At 46.1% G+C, this 22,383-nt stretch overlaps 1 protein-coding gene across 4 annotated transcripts in view; it reads right to left on the minus strand.

Moving 5' to 3' along the window:
* The window catches only part of ADAMTS6 (ADAM metallopeptidase with thrombospondin type 1 motif 6), a 283,143-nt gene that overhangs the window by 163,689 nt on the left and 97,071 nt on the right, over positions 1-22,383 (minus strand). For all 4 annotated transcript variants that reach the window (XM_075590050.1, XM_075590029.1, XM_075590040.1 and 1 more), the window contains 2 exons: positions 7,524-7,567; positions 1,890-1,995 (listed from right to left, as the gene is read on the minus strand). In XM_075590050.1, coding sequence (XP_075446165.1) covers positions 1,890-1,995; positions 7,524-7,567 — 150 coding nt within the window. The remainder of the gene's footprint in view (positions 1-1,889; positions 1,996-7,523; positions 7,568-22,383) is intronic.

Raw genomic sequence — 22,383 nt, forward strand, 5'->3', positions numbered from 1 at the left:
GCTTGAACTTGATGGACATAGGTCTGTTTTCAACCTCATCTACTATGTAACTCTGTAACTATGACGTTTGTGAGAGAGATTTTCTTATGAAGTGGGGAGCTCAGTGTCCCACAGAGCGACAAATAATACGGGGCAGTAATCCTAAACTATTTATATATGTACAGTATTTGGTTGAAATTTTATAGATGCCACACTCCCATGGCCACAAAGGGTTAACAGCAGTGTTATACTCAGTAGAAATGATCAAGGTGTATCTTCTTAATGGCCGCCTTTCTGGTATAAGGTACAGTCAACTGTGCAGGACCACTTTTCCAATTGGATTAACAAATCTCCCAGAAAGCAATAGAGAAAACCAAAATAGTGCCCTTGGTGAGATTCTGCGTTCCCCACATCATTAGAAAATCTACTTCAAGAACGAAGAGGATGGTTCATCTGGGCTTAGAGCAGCAAATCGGTTTTATATTTCTTAATATTATATTTACATGTCACATTTCAATGAAGCACTTTATAAGTAGGATCATTGGTAACAGACACTCCTTTTTAGTAGGCACTAGAAGTGTGTGAATGGCATGTTGCACTTTTCACTTACAAACTATTTGCATTTGCACAAAGAGCACCCGGTGGTTGTTCTTTGTGTTCACGTTTGTGAGAGAGGACAGGAAATTCCTCTATGCCAAACTCCCAATAACTACAATACCAATGGAGAAGCAATGTTCTAAAACACTATATTCTGCTTTTCAAAGGACATTCGCGCAGGTGCACTGGGGTTCCAGGTGATGGGATGGAGACCTGTGCACAAACCTTGCTGCTGAAAAACAGATCCCTGCAGCTGTATCAACATTAAAATAAAAACGAATATTATTTTATCAAATGGACTTGCTTGTCACTAATAATTAAAAACGAGGGAAGGAAATTGCGAGTAACAGTTTGCCTTTCATAGGCGGGTTGCGGCAGCTCAGCAACAGATAGGTAAAGGAAATACTTTGGACATTTGTAATCCAGACACTGCATTTAAAAAGCAAAAATAATAATTAGGCAGCTAGTGATTGATGCCGTAAATGTAATCAACTCTACCTAAAAGCACTCTGCATTACACATGTGCCGTGTCATTCGTTTACAGTAGTTGCAAGGACCCTTAAAGCACAATTTCAGGTTTCAAAATGACAACGATTATGACCATGCAGCCACAGAAAGCAATGCCGTGTATGACTACACACATAAAGCCATCAAAAGCTTCTTGGACGCAAAACAAAAGCCCATAAATACTTTGCATGCTCCCCTCCAACAATTATAACAACTGAAATCAACAGGAGCCGCACTTTTCACAAAGTCGCCTCCCAACAAGACATTATTCCCTTTTTTTTTTAATGTTTTTTATTGCAGAAACCTGGACCCTACAACAATGACAGCTGCTGTCTTCTGCTGCCCAACTTGCTGCATCTGAAGTCCTCTTATAGCCCGAAGAGATGGCATTATTGTGTGCACAAAATATCTTTGGGTTATTACTGTAGCTCAGAGAACAGCAGGGGATGACACCAAACAAAGGAAACATGCCTGATTAGTCATGCGCCTGCGTGTTAACGCTAACTCATGCGTTCTCTTAAGAGGTTTCAGAAATGATTGAAATTATTATTTTATTAAACTATTTTAAAATGAACCATTGCGTGATATATATACACGTCAACAGAAAATAAAAACAGTATCATTAAAAAAAATATGCTAGGAGACAAATAAGAGGTGCAATTCCCTAATATATGAAAACTAAGTAGAATTAAGGAGGCTGGCCGTGGAATACACAGCAATGAATACGCTTGAAATGGGAATACTTCCCTGGAACAATGTAAAACAGATTGCATAATAACATATTTTGATTTTTTTTCCCAACTCACTTGTGACCAATCTCATGTGCAATGGTAAATGCAGAGCCCAAGCCAATGTCTTCATTAATACTGCAGCTCCTCTCCGGCTCACACATTCCAGCCACCGAGGCCAAGCCTGAATAAACAGAAGGAGACACAAAGGGTCAGGCCAAGGTGTTTCAGTCTTATAAATGCCTGAATTCTTTTTAATAACCTCCACATATAGAATGAGCAGTTGGCAAAAGGTTAACTTTCTAGTCATTTACAAAATCACTGGGGGGAATTTCACTTTGCAGGCTAGACATTAATATTTTTTGAACTGCAGTCAGTGCTGGAAAATGTCTAGACTAAGGGTTAGATTTATAAATGTTACTTCTGGTAACTTGGGACCACCTAGTAACTTGAGCCAGGAGAGGGAATTCAACAAAGTATTTCTACTTTAACATTCTTGAGGCAGCAGAAAGCAAAAAGTGTCCACATTATTTTTCTAAAGAGATCTGTTTAAGTTTAGTGGGTTCAGAAAAAAAAAAAAAAAAAAACACACAAGCAAGTTTTTATTTGCCTAAAAAAAGGCCCAAGTGGTAGAAAATGAAGAGAGAAAAAAATGAATTTTTCAATGAAGGAAACGCTGCAACCTTCAATTCGACTGGATATATTTAACTAAAAATATTACATTTATCATTGGAATTCAGGTCTTTTTCAACGCAGCTCAGAGCATAACAGCTAAAACATTTATTAAACATTCATGAAGTGGGTACTATGAGACGTGACAATCGTATAACAATTAGCCAGTCACACTGGATTACACAGCCAAAATATTATCATTATAATAGAAACAAAAGATTTCTTTTAGGTAGTGAGTCCTGTTTCTGAAGAGCACCCTCCAGCTAAGCAATAAGTAAATAAATAATACACAATCCTGGAGGATTTAACATAGTGGTTAGTGATTGGAGAAAGAACACTAGGGCCGCGCTTATAGTGCCGGCGACGTCGCCCCAAAACAAATGCATTGTCGCCGTGTGCTCCTTTAGTAAGCGCGACGGCGACAAAGCGACGGGGCGATACGATTCTTGGAAGCCGGGAATATTTGATTTTTCTGGGGCTGTCGCCTCCTGTGACAGCCCCTGAACCAATCAATGGCCTGGTCGCCCGCGCCGCCGCCGCAAAGCGATATACAACTTTCGGTGGCGGTAACGGCGACGTCACGCATTGCGGTCGCGGGCACTATATGTGCGGCCTAAAGGGGGAATAATAAATACATTGATGATGGTTAATAAATGTTACCCCAAAGAGGCCTACAAACCCCCCTCCAAGCTTCTATTAAATGCAAGCTTCAAATAAATGTAATACATAAAGGATACAGATAGATTGACTAGGTTTGTATGCCAGGTCACATAGATTCAATGTAGGTTGGTGTAATGCCTTCTAGGGGACCAGCATTAGGGTCCTTTGTAGATGGCAATTATAATGTGCATAGCTTTTGAAACATCATAGGCTTCTTCTTACAGTACACTGGAAGAAGAAACCTATGAGGTTTCAAGAGCTCTGTAAATGATAATGTAATCAATGAAAAGACCTAGTGCTGGTCCCCTGGAAGGCATCCTAATCTCCAATCAATCTGCAGGACCAATACGGCTTTGAACTACATAATAGAAACAAAGAGCGCTGTACCAGAGAAGATGAAAAACTTCACTGCAAAGTGAAGCAGAAGATTGCAGCCAATGTACACTCAATCTGGGTTTCATGCAGCTGTGCCATTTCTATCCTTCACAATCTATTTCACTTTCAAAAGCAATACACTGATGTTTGTCATTATTTGTCATGGGCCTTAAATATGGGTCAGCAGCCCTCTCAGTCAGACAGACTAATAAGATACAGTTCCCCTGCTTCTAGATGGTCTGCCATTCCTGTGACGGACGTGATGGGAGAAAGAAGAAACTAAGTACCACTTCTTTAACCTATCTGTTAATTTATATAGGATCAAATGGTCATATCTGGAAGGAATTCAATCCCAAAAGGAACGTATGGCACTGTATGATGGTAAAGAGTAACTCTGTACACCTCTGATACCACACACCCCCGTACAGAGCTCATTCTCTTTCCCCCCCCCCAAAAGAAGTTGTATGTGTGTACTTTTATTTGGCTTTGGAACATTTACATTAGAAAAGAGGCGTCTAAGAGGGGATATGATAACTATATACAATTATATTCGGGGACAATACAAGGAGCTTTCAAAAGAACTATTCATCCCACGGGCAGTACAAAGGACTCGGGGCCATCCCTTAAGTTTGGAGGAAAGGAGATTTCACCAGCAACAAAGGAAAGGGTTCTTTACAGTAAGGGCAGTTAAAATGTGGAATTCATTACCCATGGAGACTGTGATGGCAGATACAATAGATTTGTTAAAAAAAAGGTTGGACATCTTTTTAGATGGGAAAGGTATACAGGGATATACCAAATAAGTATACATGGGAAGGATGTTGATCCAGGGAGTAATCCGATTGCCAATTCTTGGAGTCAGGAAGGAATGAATTTTTCCCTTTATTGGGGATTTTTGTTTGCCTTCCTCTGGATCAATAAGTAAGTATAGATATAGGATAAAGTATCTGTTGCCTAAATTTAGCATAGGTTGAACATACTTCTTTTTTCAACCTCATCTACTATGTAACTATGTAACTAAGTAACAATTCTAGGTTTTATTTAAACTACACTTTATACAGTATGAGTTATGGTGGGTAAAAAAGTGACAAAAACCTTCCATAGTATACGTGTAAACCAAATAAGAATATCACTTGTGAGCACATTAACATACCTCAGACAGGTCTGCAACCAATGGCAGATTTTCCATTAGGCCCGGGCCTAGGGTGGCAAAATATGAGGACGGCATAAATTTCTGTCCCCATACACAGAGGTCACGGTCTCTGGCCTATCGGGCCTAATGGGAAGTTCCTTACTTGCTGCCGCCACGCAGTGTCAAATGAGGCTTCGACGGCACACGACTCGTTGTCATGGCGCCCCATCAAATGACGTTGTGTTGCCATGGCAACGAGACGCCACATGACGTCTCATTGGTGACATGACACTGCAATTTCGAAGACGACAGAGGGCGGCAGCAAGGAGGAGGCGACACCCGGTAAATGCCATGGGGCGGCGGGTCTAGAAATCCGTCACTGTCTGCAACCCTGCTTTTCCCCATTATCTCTTAGCGTACAGCACTTCCACTACAGCCAGGGATTCTGGGAAATGACATGCAAATTTTCACAGTGTCACCTTTTGCTTCTTATCCATTTTAACATGGACTTATAGGGGTCCATATTAAAATGAATAAGAAGCAAAAGTTGACACTGTGTGGTCATTTGCATGTCATTTCCCAGAATCCCTGGCTGCAGTGGAAGCATTGTATGTCAAGAGATAATGGTGAAAAGCAGGGTTGCAGACCTGTCTGAGACGTGAATTTGCTCACAAGTGGTATGTTTATTTGCTGTAGGTATTATTTATAAGTATCTGCAAGAAAATCGTTTTATGTGAAGCTTGTACTGCGTGGAGGCAAAACATGAGGATGCAGTTTAATTCATCCAGCAGAGTAAAAAAAAAAAAACTGTCCCACTTCCTCATTTACATGCTGATTTTATACAATAAATGGGACAACTGTATCTTGCTGAAAATACATACAATACCAGTTACTGCTTCTTAGTTCTTGGAAAAATATACACTTGGAATAGAGCATACCCAGAGGAGAGTGAAGCTTTTTCATCAAAAAGAAATGTCTGAATGACCCACTACAGAATAATCTGATGCCATGTTTGTACAGAATTCATAATGAACTCTTTAGATGTCAGTGCATGAACAGACGGGCATGTATTATGTTCTGTACACCCTTTCCTGTTAAAGGGACCTGTGATTCATTACAATCTGGCAGATTAACCCAACAGGATGATTCAAGGAATGTGCTTCTAAAACACAATGTAATATACAGTAATGCCAATGATTAAAACAGTATTAAAAGTTTACACTGCATTCTGTATAAACATTGTTGACAGCATTTTGATATTCTTAAGGGGGTGTCTTTTTTTAAGCTCAGTGGTGCTTTGAAACAAAACTTTAAGAAGTTACATTGAAATCATGTTAAGTCTCACTCACTATAGCTATAGCACAGTAACTTTGAATACCTAAATAATTATCCAGTGCAATTAAGCCTGCCTGGTTAGGTCCAATTGAGCAGGTCTCATTCCCCCAAATACATTATAGAATATGTACATGTCAGAAACAATCATCTTTTTCAATAATTTAACACTGACAAAAGCCCTATTTTACTGGACCACGAAGTCTCAATTATGATTCCTGGGTTTCCATTCTTTATTTCAGTGGAAACAGTTTTCAAAAATTGTCATCAATTTCTCCTTGTTGAGAAAAAAATAGCATAACGTTATTATCAATCTGTAATTCTTTACATGTTCTATTTTTATGCTCAATGTCAGAAATTCTACATTTACCAAAGGAAGGCGTTCTGGGCGGCGCCTCCGGCAGAACATGTTAAAATACCATTTCTGCATTTTAGAGCCATTCCCTGAAAATGTTTAAGACATTGGCGGTTATTTGCTAAAGTCTCTGAGCTGCAGACCTTGGACAAACCCGGTTCACAACAATTGCCCCAGATTCAACACAGAAAGTAAGCTCCTTGCCGTCAGAATTCCTTTTTGATGATAAATATGCTGTTTCTTTGCACTGGTTTTGCCTTAGTGTTGCAGTTGGAAGACTAGCAAATAGACACCATTATCGTAATGTTGCACTACCGGCTCACAATGAAACTCCTCTAAGCCCCTTCAAAGATTATTAGAGGAAGGAGCCTCCTGTTTATTTGCCCTGTGGATTGTTGCAGAAAGGACAAGTATCACACAAAATCAACATGACTTCTCTAAGAAGTGGCGGCTTTGCTGGTGATATTAGTAGAATGATCAGAATCATTATAAAATGAAACATGGTGATCTGGAAGGGGAGGAAATTAGATGCTACAGTACATGTACAAACAAAAAAAGCTGTAAATACAAAAATAAATAGGCTTTGTATCGGTCATGCTCACATTTGTATAATATTAGTCTTGTGTTCATACGGAAGACATTTCTGACTAATTTACAGCTATTGCAACAATATATTATGACATTATTTATACACCTGAAAAAGGAATTCATGTACCAAAGAGCATTCAAGGAACTAGAAGTCAAATACATATTCCACTAACATCATTGGAGTACCTGAGAACTATTTTTTATTAGTTTAATCCTAGACAACGAATATGGAATTCACATGATCATGGTCTTTGTCTTTCAAGCACTATCCTGGAGACGGACTGAATGGAAATAAGCAATCAGCTTCCTACTGCTTGGTAAGATTGAATCATCTCTTAGGGCTATTTTTTTGTGTATCAGTGATTACAGCTGCAAGAAGAGGAACGCCCTATAGCAGCTCGCACAAATTTAAACTTTTAATGACCTACCAATACAGTGGTCACCTCCAAAAGCTATATTAACCCCTTTGTTGAGAAAGCGGCCTGCAATGCTCTGCTGGTCTCTCTTGCAGGGAAAGTGTTAAAATACTTCTTGTACATTATTAGTGCCTAGCAGTGCCTCCAACTGCACATCATAACATTCCATCCTGCACACTTACCCAGAGTTCCACAAGGCTTGTTTTTGTATGTACAGATGTCATACCTGTTGGAGAGATAAAGGGACAACAGAATACTATTAAGATCGTTATTGCCAGATAGGTCTGCAACAGGTGCCCTATGACCACCTTTGTTCAGTTTATAGGGTTTTGTAGTGCTTTACTTTATTACTATTTAAAATATCACTTACAAGGGGGCTTGCCTTTATATTGCATCATTTCTAGAAACCAAAGTCATTATCCCTAATCCTTTACGATTAATCCCTTCACTACTGTAATACGCTGCTCCGTGACTGATGTGATCCTCCGTAGCCTTTTTCCCATCATGCCATTAAACGACTTACATTGAATATGGCAACATCTCCGCAATAAGAACAATTTCACAGCTAAAGAAGCCTACAATTTGTGTCCCATAACTACAGTACTCCCCTGCAACAGATATGGGCAGCATTACATTGCTCTCTTACTGATAATCACTTCATTGCAATGCAAGCCGTTGGATTGACTTAATATTATGTTTTTTTGTAAGTGTGTTGCATATTTGGTCCCAGTTTTGTATTGCAGTTCCAATGGTCAAACCACAAATCAGTTTAATTATGTGCCAGCAGCTGGAGTGTCGGCATTTTCAGAAAGCCAGTGCAAACCACAGGCTGCAGAATGCTTCCAGGCACTGGCCCCCGGCCAGCGGGACACCTGCCAGTGAGGGGAAAAAAGGTTAAAGTGGATCTCAGTAATGACCAGCTCCTTTAAACAATCTCCGCAGCCAGCATTAACCGCTTCACCTCTGGTACAAATGTCCATGCATATATTATGAGAAGCAAGCTTTTTTTTTGGACTTTTTTCTAAACCACTTTTTTCCTGCAAAGGTCAAATTCTTCAAGTCTCACAGAAAACTGCATTAAAAAAATATGACCTAAACATTTTTGTAGCTGTTGTTGTTATGGTCAGTATTTCCAAATCAAATATCTCGCTGTTAAAGCATACTGCTCACTAGTGCTAACGTTTATACTTCCTTTTACTCATGTAATAACTGGCCACCCCACTTATACGCTTGGCATAAAATACACCTATGCTTCTTGTATCTCTCCAAAGGTTCCTTCCTTTTATTAAATATAGCCCCTAGTCACAAAGCTACTAATGCTAAAACAGCTTAGAATTAAATAGACATTTAGGTGAATATTTACTAATTGGTGCTGTGCCAAGAACACTGGGGAGGCACCTTACAGCCCATTCCCTGGGGAAACTCCTTACAGCCCATTACAAACACCTTACAGCCCATTCCCTTGGGAAACACCTTACAGCCCATTCCCTGGGGAAACACCTTACAGTCCATTCCCCAGGGAGAAACCTTACAGCCATTCCCTGGGGAGACACCTTACAGCCCATTCCCCAGGGAGAAACCTTACAGCCATTCCCTGGGGAGACACCTTACAGCCCATTCCCTGGGGAAACACCTTACAGCCCATTCCCTGGGGAGGCACCTTACAGCCCATTCCCTGGGGAAACACCTTACAGCCCACTCCCTGGGGAGACACCTTACAGCCCATTCCCCAGGGAGAAACCTTACAGCCACTCCCTGGGGAGACACCTTACAGCCCACTCCCCGGGGAGACACCTTACAGCCCATTCCCTGGGGAGACACCTTACAGCCCATTCCCTGGGGAGACACCTTACAGCCCATTCCCCGGGGAGACACCTTACAGCCCATTCCCTGGGGAGACACCTTACAGCCCATTCCCTGGGGAGGCACCTTACAGCCCATTCCCTGGGGAGGCACCTTACAGCCCATTCCCAGGGAGACACCTTACAGCCCATTCCCAGGGAGACACCTTACAGCCCATTCCCTGGGGAGACACCTTACAGCCCATTCCCTGGTGAGAAACCTTACAGCCAATTCACGGGGGGGAGGGGGGGACCTTACAGACCATTCCCCGGGGAGAAACCATCCAGCCCATTCCCCAGGGAGACACCTTACAGCCCATTCCCGGGGGAGAAGCCTTACATCCCATTCCCCGGGGAGAAACCTTACAGTCCATTCCCACGGAGACACCTTACAGCCCATTCCCTGGGGAGACACCTTACAGCCCATTCCCTGGGGAGACACCTTACAGCCCATTCCCAGGGAGACACCTTACAGCCCATTCCCTGGGGAGACACCTTACAGCCCATTCCCTGGGGAGACACCTTACAGCCCATTCCCTGGGGAGACACCTTACAGCCCATTCCCTGGGGAGACACCTTACAGCCCATTCCCCGGGGAGACACCTTACAGCCCATTCCCTGGGGAGGCACCTTACAGCCCATTCCCGGGGAGACACCTTACAGCCCATTCCCGGGGAGACACCTTACAGCCCATTCCCCAGGGAGACACCTTACAGCCCATTCCCGGGGAGACACCTTACAGCCCATTCCCCAAGGAGACACCTTACAGCCCATTCCCCGGGGAGACACCGTACAGCCCATTCCCTGGGGAGACACCTTACAGCCCATTCCCTGGGGAGACACCTTACAGCCCATTCCCTGGGGAGACACCTTACAGCCCATTCCCTGGGGAGACACCTTACAGCCCATTCACTGGGGAAACTCCTTACAGCCCATTCCCTGGGGAAACTCCTTACAGCCCATTCCCTGGGGAGACACCTTACAGCCCATTCCCCGGGGAGACACCTTACAGCCCATTCCCTGGGGAGACACCTTACAGCCCACTCCCCGGGGAGAAACCTTACAGCCCATTCCCCAGGGAGACACCTTACAGCCCATTCCCCAGGGAGACACCTTACAGCCCATTCCCTGGGGAGGCACCTTACAGCCCATTCCCGGGGAGACACCTTACAGCCCATTCCCGGGGAGACACCTTACAGCCCATTCCCTGGGGAGACACCTTACAGCCCACTCCCTGGGGAGACACCTTACAGCCCATTCCCTGGGGAGACACCTTACAGCCCATTCCCTGGGGAGACACCTTACAGCTCATTCCCCGGGGAGACACCTTACAGCCCATTCCCTGGGGAGACACCTTACAGCCCATTCCCTGGGGAGGCACCTTACAGCCCACTCCCTGGGGAGACATCTTACAGCCCATTCCCGGGGAGACACCTTACAGCCCATTCCCTGGGGAGGCACCTTACAGCCCATTCCCGGGGCGACACCTTACAGCCCATTCCCCAAGGAGACACCTTACAGCCCATTCCCCAGGGAGACACCTTACAGCCCATTCCCTGGGGAGACACCTTACAGCCCATTCCCTGGGGAGACACCTTACAGCCCATTCCCTGGGAGACACCTTACAGCCCATTCCCTGGGGAGGCACCTTACAGCCCATTCCCGGGGGAGAAGCCTTACATCCCATTCCCCAGGGAGGCACCTTACAGCCCATTCCCGGGGAGACACCTTACAGCCCATTCCCGGGGAGACACCTTACAGCCCATTCCCGGGGAGACACCTTACAGCCCATTCCCTGGGGAGACACCTTACAGCCCATTCCCTGGGGAGACACCTTACAGCCCATTCCCTAGGGAGACACCTTACAGCCCATTCCCCGGGGAGACACCTTACAGCCCATTCCCTGGGGAGACACCTTACAGCCCATTCACTAGGGAGACACCTTACAGCCCATTCCCTGGGGAGACACCTTACAGCCCATTCCCTAGGGAGACACCTTACAGCCCATTCCCTGGGGAGACACCTTACAGCCCATTCCCTAGGGAGACACCTTACAGCCCATTCCCTGGGGAGACACCTTACAGCCCATTCCCTGGGGAGACACCTTACAGCCCATTCCCAGGGAGACACCTTACAGCCCATTCCCTGGGGAGACACCTTACAGCCCATTCCCCGGGGAGACACCTTACAGCCCATTCCCTAGGGAGGCACCTTACAGCCCATTCCCGGGGAGACACCTTACAGACCATTCCCGGGGAGACACCTTACAGCCCATTCCCTGGGGAGACACCTTACAGCCCATTCCCGGGGAGACACCTTACAGACCATTCCCGGGGAGACACCTTACAGCCATTCCCCAAGGAGACACCTTACAGCCCATTCCCCGGGGAGACACCTTACAGCCCATTCCCGGGGAGACACCTTACAGCCCATTCCCCAAGGAGACACCTTACAGCCCATTCCCCGGGGAGACACCTTACAGCCCATTCCCCGGGGAGACACCTTACAGCCCATTCCCTGGGGAGACACCTTACAGCCCATTCCCTGGGGAAACTCCTTACAGCCATTCCCTGGGGAGGCACCTTACAGCCCATTCCCTGGGGAGACACCTTACAGCCCATTCCCTGGGGAGACACCTTACAGCCCATTCCCTGGGGAAACTCCTTACAGCCCTTTCACTGGGTAGACACCTTACAGCTCATTCACTGGGGGGGGGGATCTTAAAGACTATTCCCCGGGGAGAAACCTTCCAGCCCATTCCCCGGGAAGACGCCTTACAGCCCATTCCCCAGTGAGATACTTTACATCCCATTCCCCAGGGAGACATCTTACAGCACATTCAATGCATGCTGCTTTAAACACCGCTTTCAAACATAGCCTGGGATGAGATGCAAAGCCAATAAACCCACTCACAGACATACTGTTTCGACCTTGTGGGTCTCATCAGTGTGAGGTTGGTTGTATTGGCTTTGCAATTTGAGACATAAGTAGATCTTCACCACACATTATCTAAGTTATGGTGGGTGAAAAGGTGACTAAAAACCCTCCACCGTATAGCATATAAAAATATTACTTGTGAACACATTCAAATGTCTTAGGCAGGTCTGCAACCCTGCCTTTCACCATTATCACCTAACACACAGTGCTTCCACTGCAGCAAGGGATTCTGGGAAATGACATGCAAATGAGCATACTGTGTCACCTTTTTGCCTGAAATCCATTTTTACCTTGCGGTTACCGAGGCCCCGTGCTCTCCCCCATGACAATTAAACTGATTGCAGGGGAAGAGAACAGGGCCTTTGTATGGCCGCGGTCCCAGTGTGCACTGTAGCATGCACGTCCGCAAGGGGGGGTGGGGAGGGGGGGCGACACGTGACAGCGCTTCACCGCGATCTGGGAGAAGATGCAGGATTGTGACGGGGGCGTGGCTGGGGTTTCCAGGGGCGTGGCCATGACCTCATGCGGCTGGTTCACCCTCATTGGCTGAAGCGCCAGCGGGGGCGTGGCCACCACTCCGTTGCAAATTGTAAATACAATTTGAATGTCTTTGGAAAAACTTGTCGTACTGCACATTCCGCATAAAGGTACATACTTGGCCCAGCCCCATTGAGGGATGGTGCTTGTTCGCACAGTGCACGCCGTGGTATGCGCAGTAGAATGGACTGGGACCGCGGCCTAACTCTTACCTTCTCCAGCGGCATCTCCCTCTGCATGATCCCGTCATCATGGCTCTGTGATGTTCAATGGTGACATATTGCCATGACAACGAGACGTCAAGTGAAATCACGACGCCTCATGCCGTCCCGTTGTCATAGAAACACCATTTGACATCACGGAGCCATGATGACTGGACTATGCAGAGGGAGATGCCGGGAGGAGATGGCGCCAGATGATGCCACCGGAGAAGGTAAGAGCAGAGGCCCCGCACATGTCCCTGCACCGAGCCCCGCAAATATACCTGCCGGCTCTGGTTAGATGGGACAATGGCGTGAATGAAGCCGACATGAAAAAACAGACTAATAGCTATTGTGGGCCATATTTAATAAGCAGTCTTCTGCCATGAGGCACCTTCTGGCACTGTTAGAAACCTTACATAAAAGTCAGTGAGCTAAAAGGCGTCTTCCAGTGCTGGATAACTGCACAATATCGTTGCTGTACTTTGCCTAGTGGAGGGGTTTTGACACTTTTACACCCTCCGTAACCTAACTGTGTCTGGTTTACTCCCATCAAAAACTATTCTGACCTAAGAAAGCTCTGTCATCCCTTGATTTTTTTTTTCTATCAGTTTGTAACAAATTCTGTTCTGTTCCAGCAGTAAAGGTGTTAAACATAATAAATATTATGTCACTGGCCATGTGGTGGTCAGGCAAGCCATAACCCTCCTTATTTTAATAGCACAGTATGTTTTTACATGCAATACAATACTTTCAACAATACAGAAAGCTAACAGCCTTTTTTTCCTGCCTAAAATCCACTGTCTGCTTGGTTCAACAGAAAGCGGTGTACCACAACAGCACTCCTACCTCACAATAAAATACTCTATTTTATTTGCCGGCCTCCTAAAAAAAACTCAAAACCAAGAAGGAGCCGTTTTAGCCAAGAGACGGAAAAGTATAATATAATGTATGTTATAACAAAAATAACTTTTTCTATTATTAGTTTTGTTTCAATTTAAAGACTGCCACAAATATCCAAATGTCTGGCTTATGAATAGGGTTTTGTAGCAGCAGTCTTGCCAACTGTGGGTAAGGCACAGGAATTGTTAGCTTATAGCAGAAGACCTTTGAAATGTATTTTAACAAAAGAAAATTGCTAACGAGAAATGCCAGCAAATCCTTTGCCAACATTTATATTTAATCTTTAAAATGAAAACATTTCGGGAATGCACTTTTACCAAGAAAAAAACCACTGGCACTGGATACCCAGAGAAACTCCTGGTGGCCCCTGCAATCACGTGGATTACCAGAGAAGGCAAATCTCCCGCAATGACCAGTAGACTTCCGTAGCCTTCCGTAGACTCGGAAGACTGGTTGAATCAGTGAGAATCACTCTGCTCTGGGTCTATCAATGTATAAATGCTTCTATCTGAGTGAGAATATTGATGTGCTTATGTATGCATGCAAAAGTATGTATGATTATGTATGTATTGTATGTATGCACGAATAAATAAATGCATGAGAATGACTGCAAGCCTTATTATAAAGTTTATGTTTATTGTGGCTGAATAGCGGGGACCTTTCCATCTATTTTCCCCTGTGGACACTTGCTACCCCATCCTGACACTTCTACCATGCAGAATAACTGCCTGCTTTGTCTTGTTGAGTTAAAAGTAAGAACTATTAGGAGGCGCATGCGCGACGGGATCGGAGATGGAGGCTTGATCTGAGTGCTCCGTTTCCCGCCGGCGATATTTAGCACGATACAGTGATAAAAACCCAATAAAACTCAAAATAAAATATCACCCCTGACTCAGCTAACAGCGCTGGACACAAAAGGATGGCAGCGACTCGCAAAAAGCCTAAGCAGAGGGTAGATGTGCGCACCTACTTCACCGGCGCAAAAAAGCCCAGAGAGACGGCTAATATGGCGGCATCTGAATCTGACTCCGCACCGGAGTTAGAGATGACTACGGAGGAGCCCACGGGTTCCCTCAAACAGGAGATTGCACAGTTACTCTCCGACTTAAAGACCTTCTTCCGAGGGGAGGTGGACCAGCTGAGAAAGGACATACTGGGCATCGGTAACCGCACGAGCGCACTGGAGGAGAGGGTGGAGGAGACCTCCAAGTGCCAAGGAGAGATGGGAGCCCAAATTGCTAGGCTGGAACGGAGGGTGGCCGAGCTGGAGGAACGCCACGAAGACAGCGAAAACCGGGACAGGCGGAACAACCTTCGGGTCAGGGGCATACCGGAGGAAATCCTAGACCCTGAGCGGCTGATTAACAGGTGGATGACATCTATAATGCCAGGGAAATCTGAGGCCGAATTAGTTATGGACCGGTGTCACCGCGCACTGCGAGGCCGCCCATTGCCCAATAACCCTCCCAGAGATATCATACTCCGCCTGCATCATTTCACCACTAAGGAGGAAATCTGCCGTCTGACCAGGGCTACCCCACTGGTGCCATTCGAGGGGATAGAAATGGCCATCTTTCAGGACATTTCCCCAGTCACACTGGCGCGAAGGAGGGCCTTCCAACCCATCACAAAACTCCTCCGAGACAAGGAGATCAGATACAGGTGGGCCTTCCCCTTCGCGCTGGTCGTAGTGCAGAACGGCCGGACCCAGGCACTGAAATATCTAGCTGATGGGCCAGAGTTCCTGAAGAGGTTGGGGCTCCCGGACACGCTGCAGCTGCCAGTGGCACCAGAGACATACCCTCCCCGTCCCGCTGAGTGGAAGAAGGTGGGAGCAGCAAGCGGACAGCGGAGAGACAAAGCAGGTCCGGCCTGCCCCCCTGTTGGCCATTGAAGGTGGGGGTGAGGAGGGGAGGGCCACGTTGAATGGCTTCCCTCTGCCGCCTCCGGTTCCCCTTCCCCCCCCCCCCCTGCCCCTCGGCTCCGTCCCCCCCCCCGTCCCGCCTGCGGGGCACCCGATGACCCGATCAGCTTAACAAAAGCTGGACCCGCCACAGGACAAAAGAGGGAAAAAAATTAAAAATCCGAACAGATAAGCATTTCCACTCACCAAGATGGCGGACCAGCAACACACGAGGGTCAGGGTGATGAAGAAGCGCGAAGGAGCAATGGAGGAGCGGTTTTGGCGCGAAGTCTGGGAGCTCTGCTCGGCTCCACCTGCAGGACACGCCTTCCCTCTCTGCTGCTCACGGGCGGATATGAGGACGCTGCCGCGATGACGTCAGGAGGCGGACCCGCCCGGTCCATGGACGACCCGGAAGTGACAGCCGCGGAAGCGGATGAGTCCCACGGACAGCCATGGAAGGCGACGGAGGAGGCTCCTAGGGGGTACGCGCACTCCCCCGCGAAGAAGCTGGAGAATGGGACAAGACCCCTGAAGGGACATAACAACGTGGCTGGCTGAGGTCTTATGGCCGGGTTTAAGCTCGGCAGCTCTTTAGATAAGAGGGGGGGCCGGGGGGCTGCCGGATTCTTGCCGGTGCACGGAGTGCGCTCCGGTCGGGGGGGGGAGGGGGCTCGGGGAGCTGTTCTGAAAGTTTAAAAAAATGTTATATATGGTTAAATATATAAATAGAATGTTAGATATTGAAACTGGAAAGAGAGACAGGGTCAACTGCAGTTTAGGCTGACACCTTTACACAGTCAAGGGGGTAGCAAGTGAGTGTCACTTTAGGCAGTATAGGGCAGTTAACTATACAGCTGCGTTAACAAGGGATTACTCAATGGTTAAGTATGGGTTAAGTTTTGGCTAACACTATAGTTAGCTTACTGATTATGCAGATACTGTTGCATCGCCGGCGGGGGGGCAGATGGAGGCCCTTGTCCCCGCCTGTTGGCATGTGCCTTTCTGACGGGGCTGCGGTCCTACACCGCGGCTCAGTCAAAGACCTGGGAAGGCGTGGGGAGAACTACCCCCCACGAGCCTGGAAAGGAGGGAGGGAGAGTCCAAGGCGTGACTGCTATTCCCAGGCAGAAAACCATAGGTCGTTTAGGATCAATTTGGTTTTATGTGTGAATGTTGTGTGGTTCTGTGTTTTTTGTTTCCCCCCCCCGTTGTCTCCCCCCCCCACCTTCAGACCTCCCCAGAGGAAAAGCAAAGGCAAAGACAAGATGGATTCAACTCAGCCGTCACCGGCGGTACCCGCACACACGAGGCCCGGGTAGGTTATTTCCTTCTGCTACAGACCTAGATTTCATATACACACACCCATGGCACTGACGTTTATATCACAAAATGTTAAGGGCTTTAATTCGCCACAAAAGCGTAGAATAGCCTTCGCAGAATTTAAACGCCGGAAAGCGGATGTTCTCTTCCTTCAAGAGACACACTATAGTTCAAGTAAAAATCCAGGGTTCATAGACAAAAACTTCAGACGATTTTACCTAGCTTCAGCTAAAGAAAAGAAAAAAGGGGTCGCTATACTATTTCACAACCGAGTCCCGTTTGAGGTTGAACGAATAAAGCGTGACCCAGAGGGTCGATATCTCATTATAGTGGGTCTTCTGCAGCATTGCAGGGTGACCCTAGCATGCGTTTACGCCCCATGTGAGCGTGACCCGCAGTTCTTTGACGCATTTTTCCTCAAACTTCAAAGATGGGCAGTCGGAAACGTTATAGTAGCGGGAGACTTTAACAAAGTTCTGGACCCCCGCATTGATAGATCCCCTAGACAAGAGCGAGACAGACAGGCAGGAGTCACAGCACTGCTGGAAGGACTACGGAGAGGTTGTCTGGTTGACATCTGGAGGGAGCAGCATCCCGGCGAACGTAGTTACTCGTTTTACTCACACCCCCACGACAGTTATAGTAGGATCGACCACTTCTTTGTCTCGGGCAGAATGGTCCCCCAAATATCCGACACTATAATTCATGACATTACATGGTCGGACCATGCATCAATAGAGCTACGATGCACACAAATTAGACCAATTAGTCCCGGAGCGAATTGGAAACTAAATGAATCCCTGATTAAGATCCCAGAAATTGAGCAGACAATTAAAGATGAGATCAGACAGTTTTTCTCACTGAACATGGGTACAGTGGATTCTCAAATAACGTTATGGGAAGCCCACAAAGCCACGCTGAGGGGAACATTGATCAGTCTTGCAGCAAGACGAAAGAAACTAAGGGAGGCCAAATTGACCCAACTATATAAGAGGCTACATGAGCTCTCCATACTCCATAGCCGATCAGGTGGAGGGGATATCTTAAAGGAGTTGAAAGATGTAAGGATTGAACTTAACCTCCTCCTTACTTCCCGGGCCGAGAGGGACATGAGTTGGACAAAGAGGAAATTTTTTGAAAAAGCCAACAAGCCGGACACCATGCTAGCTAACCGGATCCGCAATAAGCAGCCAAACTATAACATCCAGGCAATCAAGACCAAAACAGGAGATATGTCCTCCAACCCTAAACGAATAGTGGAAGAGTTTAGACTTTTTTATGAGCAGTTATATAACGGGGAGAAGGTTGCACATAGCACAAAAACTAGCGCCACACTCCAGTCTTTCCTGAGAGAGGCGGATCTCCCTAGGCTGAGCAGATTGGAGCACGAGGCAATCCAGAGGGACTTTTCATTAGAGGAGTTGGTAGGGGTTATTAAGAACCTAAAACCCTCCAAGGCCCCAGGCCCAGATGGATTTTCCAATTTATACTATAAAAAATTTGTAGGGATTTTAGCGCCGCACATGCTCAAAATGTTCAATGGGGTATTGTCGGGGGAACCCTTCGCGGCCCACATGCTCCAGGCGTCGATATCTTTAATACATAAGAAGGACAAAGATCCCACAAATTGCCAAAGTTACAGGCCGATATCATTAATCAACTCAGACATCAAAATTTATTCTAAACTACTGGCTAACAGATTGAGTGCGATCCTGCCAAGGCTTATTCACCCAGACCAGGTTGGATTTATTAGGGATAGACAAGCGGCCGATAATACCAGAAGGATAATAGATATTATTGATTTCATCAATACCAACGGGCTCCGTGGCATAGCACTAAGCTTAGACGCGGAGAAAGCCTTCGACAGGATTGACTGGCCATACATGGAGTCTACGCTTGGAGCGTTTGGGTTCAGAGGGAGAATATTAGGGGCAATTAAAGCATTATACACAACCCCGGCAGCTAAGGTAGTACACCAAGGCTTCCCATCAGAGCTGTTTAATATCAAAAGCGGAACCAGACAGGGCTGCCCACTTTCGCCCCTGTTGTTCGCCTTATGCGTGGAACCGCTAGCAGCGCACATTCGTAGCAACCCGGACATCTCCGGAATCCAAATTAGGTCGCAAGAACACAAGGTGGCGCTATACGCAGATGACATTATTCTGACACTGACAAAGCCACTCACCTCGCTACCCAATCTGTTCGCCCTACTGGAAAAATTTAGTAGCATATCGGGTTTTAAGATCAATCAGGCTAAATCAGAGGCGCTCAGTCTGAATTTGCCGAGAGACATGGAGAAATTAATAGAAATTAATTTTAAATTTCAATGGCAGCCGAAAAAGATAAAGTATCTAGGGGTACATATTACTAAACAGAGCTCCACTCTCTATCAGGCAAATTATCCACAGCTCCTACGGGCTTTAACAAAGGAGCTCAAAATATGGTCCACTTACGGAATTTCCTGGATTGGTAGAATCTACTGTGTTAAGATGAACCTTCTCCCACGTTTACTATATCTCTTTCAAACTCTTCCGATACCAGTGGTACGATCAGAGATTAAAGAACTACAAAATTCAGTCACAAAATTTATTTGGCAAAATAAAACACCACGGGTAAAAATGACAATTATGCAACGATCCAGGGAGACAGGAGGCTTGGCAGTGCCGAGTTTGTTGGCATACTATAAAGCGGCCCAATTATGCCAAATTACACAGTGGCATGGGAATCCAGAGCTGAGACGCTGGGTGGCATTAGAGAAGGAGGTCTGCGCCCCGCTTGCAATCGAAAACCTGATTTGGTACCCAAAAGCTAGACTGAAAGACCTAAAGGATCCTCTGTCCTCCGTGCTCAACTCACTGTCGGTCTGGGAAGCGGCCAAAACTAATCACTCATTAACCTCTAAACACACCTTAATGGCCCCATTATACGGGAATCCAGATTTTGCTCCGGGTTTAGTTGGCAAAAACTTCACACATTGGCAAAACAGGGGGTTCCACAAACTAAAAGACCTGGAGGGACGCGACACCATTAAACCGTTTGATCTAATACAGTCAGAAACTGGCATCTCCAACACAGAATTTCTTAGATACCTTCAGGTCAGGGCATTTTACACCAAACACACTATTAGACCGCCGTTAACTAATTTTGAGAAGCTCTGTGGTCGAGGCACCGACACACGGGGACTTATATCTGCTCTGTACAGGGTGGTGGTCGGTTCTGACAGTGACGGTTCACACAAACCCAGGTTCATGACTCAATGGGAAACGGATCTGACGGAGCCACTGGAGGACGATGACTGGGCTGAAATTTTTAAGGCGGCAGCCAGCAGTTCGATCTGTACAACATTAAAGGAGAACTCATATAAAGTACTAATGCGGTGGTACCTCACCCCAGTTAGATTGGCAAAATTCGCGCCGGGAGCTTCCCCGCTCTGCCCCAGGCAGTGCGGGGAACAGGGGGACCTGTTACACATGCTGTGGTCTTGTCCACGAATTAGACCCGTATGGATCCAAATTAGAGATTGGCTACAGAGGCTCTTTCTGGGCCTCAAAATTCAACTAGATCCGTGGGTGTTCCTTCTAGGCAAACCCACGACAGACGTATCTAGATCAGGGAACAAATTGATCGCACACTTTGCTACGGCTATGAGATGCGAGACTGCAGCATTGTGGAAACAGAATGCAATTCCATCATTAGATAAAATTCGGAATAGAATTTGGTTTGTTTGCCAGATGGAAAAATTGACAAGTCTGGTCAACGACACTGGCCCAAAGTTTCAAAAAGTCTGGTTGCCTTGGCTGGCACAGACAGACATCCCAGGGGTGAGCAATGCCTCCATCTGGCTTTAATAGCGGCAGGTGAGTTCTCCTTGGATGGCGAGCAGAAGCTGCAATCAGCCATATACGAGAGAGACAGTATGCCCGCCACGGGAGGACGCTAACACGGATCCATTACCCCCTATATTCACTACCCGGTGCCTCACCGAATCAGTTGGACGTAACACCTGACCTACGGACCAGGAGCGGAGAACATCGTACATCAGAAAGGATTCCTCTGCCCCCCCCCTTCCCCTCCCCCTCACCCCCCCTTCCTACCCCCACACCCTCCTGTCTCCCTTCTCCCAGGTTGGTATGAATGGCGGTATGTATGTTGTTTGTCCCATGGAAAGCTTTTTATTTTGACAATGTGACAACTGTATGTTATACACTTTGAAAAACACAATAAACAGAATGTTGAAAAAAAAAAAAAAAAAGTAAGAACTATTTTATTACATTTTACACAACTGGTGCAATATTCCTAGATTTTGAAACATGTGTCTATCTAACTCCAACCCTTTGGATATCACCTGCGATGTCCCGCAAGGCTCTGTTCTGGGGGCCCTACTCTTCTCAGTTTTCATCAATGATCTTCCTACAGCTTGTAAGTGAGCTTTAATACACATGTATGCGGATGACACAATCTTATATGCACACAGAACTTCAATCTGACTTTTTGAGACTTGAAAATTGGATTTCCCAAAACAAACTGTTTTTAAACACAGACAAGACTGTAACAATGGTATTTGGGACTAAGGCTACATTTCTAAAGCTATCAATGATGGAGCTTCAGATCAGAACCAACTGTAATACCATCCTAGCCCCTGTTACAACATTTACATATGTGGGTATATGGTCTGACTCCCATTTAACATGTGGGTTGCACATTGATACTCTGACATCCAAAACCTATGCCAAACTAGGTTACTGTATAGGAACAAATCCTCCCTAAGCTCGCTTTTCAGAAAGCGAATTGCACAGCAGATGCTAATGCCAATTATGAACGATGGGGACATAGTATATGGTACCGCACCCCAAACTCCCCTTAGCAAACTAGACACCCTCTACAATTCAATATGCAGCTTTGTCCTACAATGTAACTACAACACACACCACTGATATTCTAAAAGTACAGTATGTGTACAATATTATGCTATAAAAAGATACACAAAATAAGTAATGGTGAGTACAAAAGTGACAAATACTCCACGTACAGTTTATAGTGTACAGCTGTGTAATACGGCAGGCATAAGCTTATAGGGATCCTTGTTAAAATGGTTAAGAAGCACAAAGTTCTACTGTGAGTGCTCGTCATTACCCAGAATCCCTGGCTGCAGCGGAAGCATTGTATGCTGAGAGATTATGGGGAAAGGCAGGCTTGTGGACCTATCTGAGATATGTGAATGTGCTCATAAGTGGTATGTTTATTTGCTGTATGCTATAAAAACTCATTGGAACTATACATTTGTCTATAAAAAAAAAGGTAGCAGTAGCCACATTTGTAAATAAATAGCAGTGGCCTCCGATGCCAATAAAACCATAAATGATATATGTGCCTCAATAATCTCCTCCTCTCATCTCTT

This window comes from Ascaphus truei, chromosome 1 (genome assembly GCF_040206685.1).
Source record: "Ascaphus truei isolate aAscTru1 chromosome 1, aAscTru1.hap1, whole genome shotgun sequence".
NCBI lineage: Eukaryota > Metazoa > Chordata > Amphibia > Anura > Ascaphidae > Ascaphus > Ascaphus truei.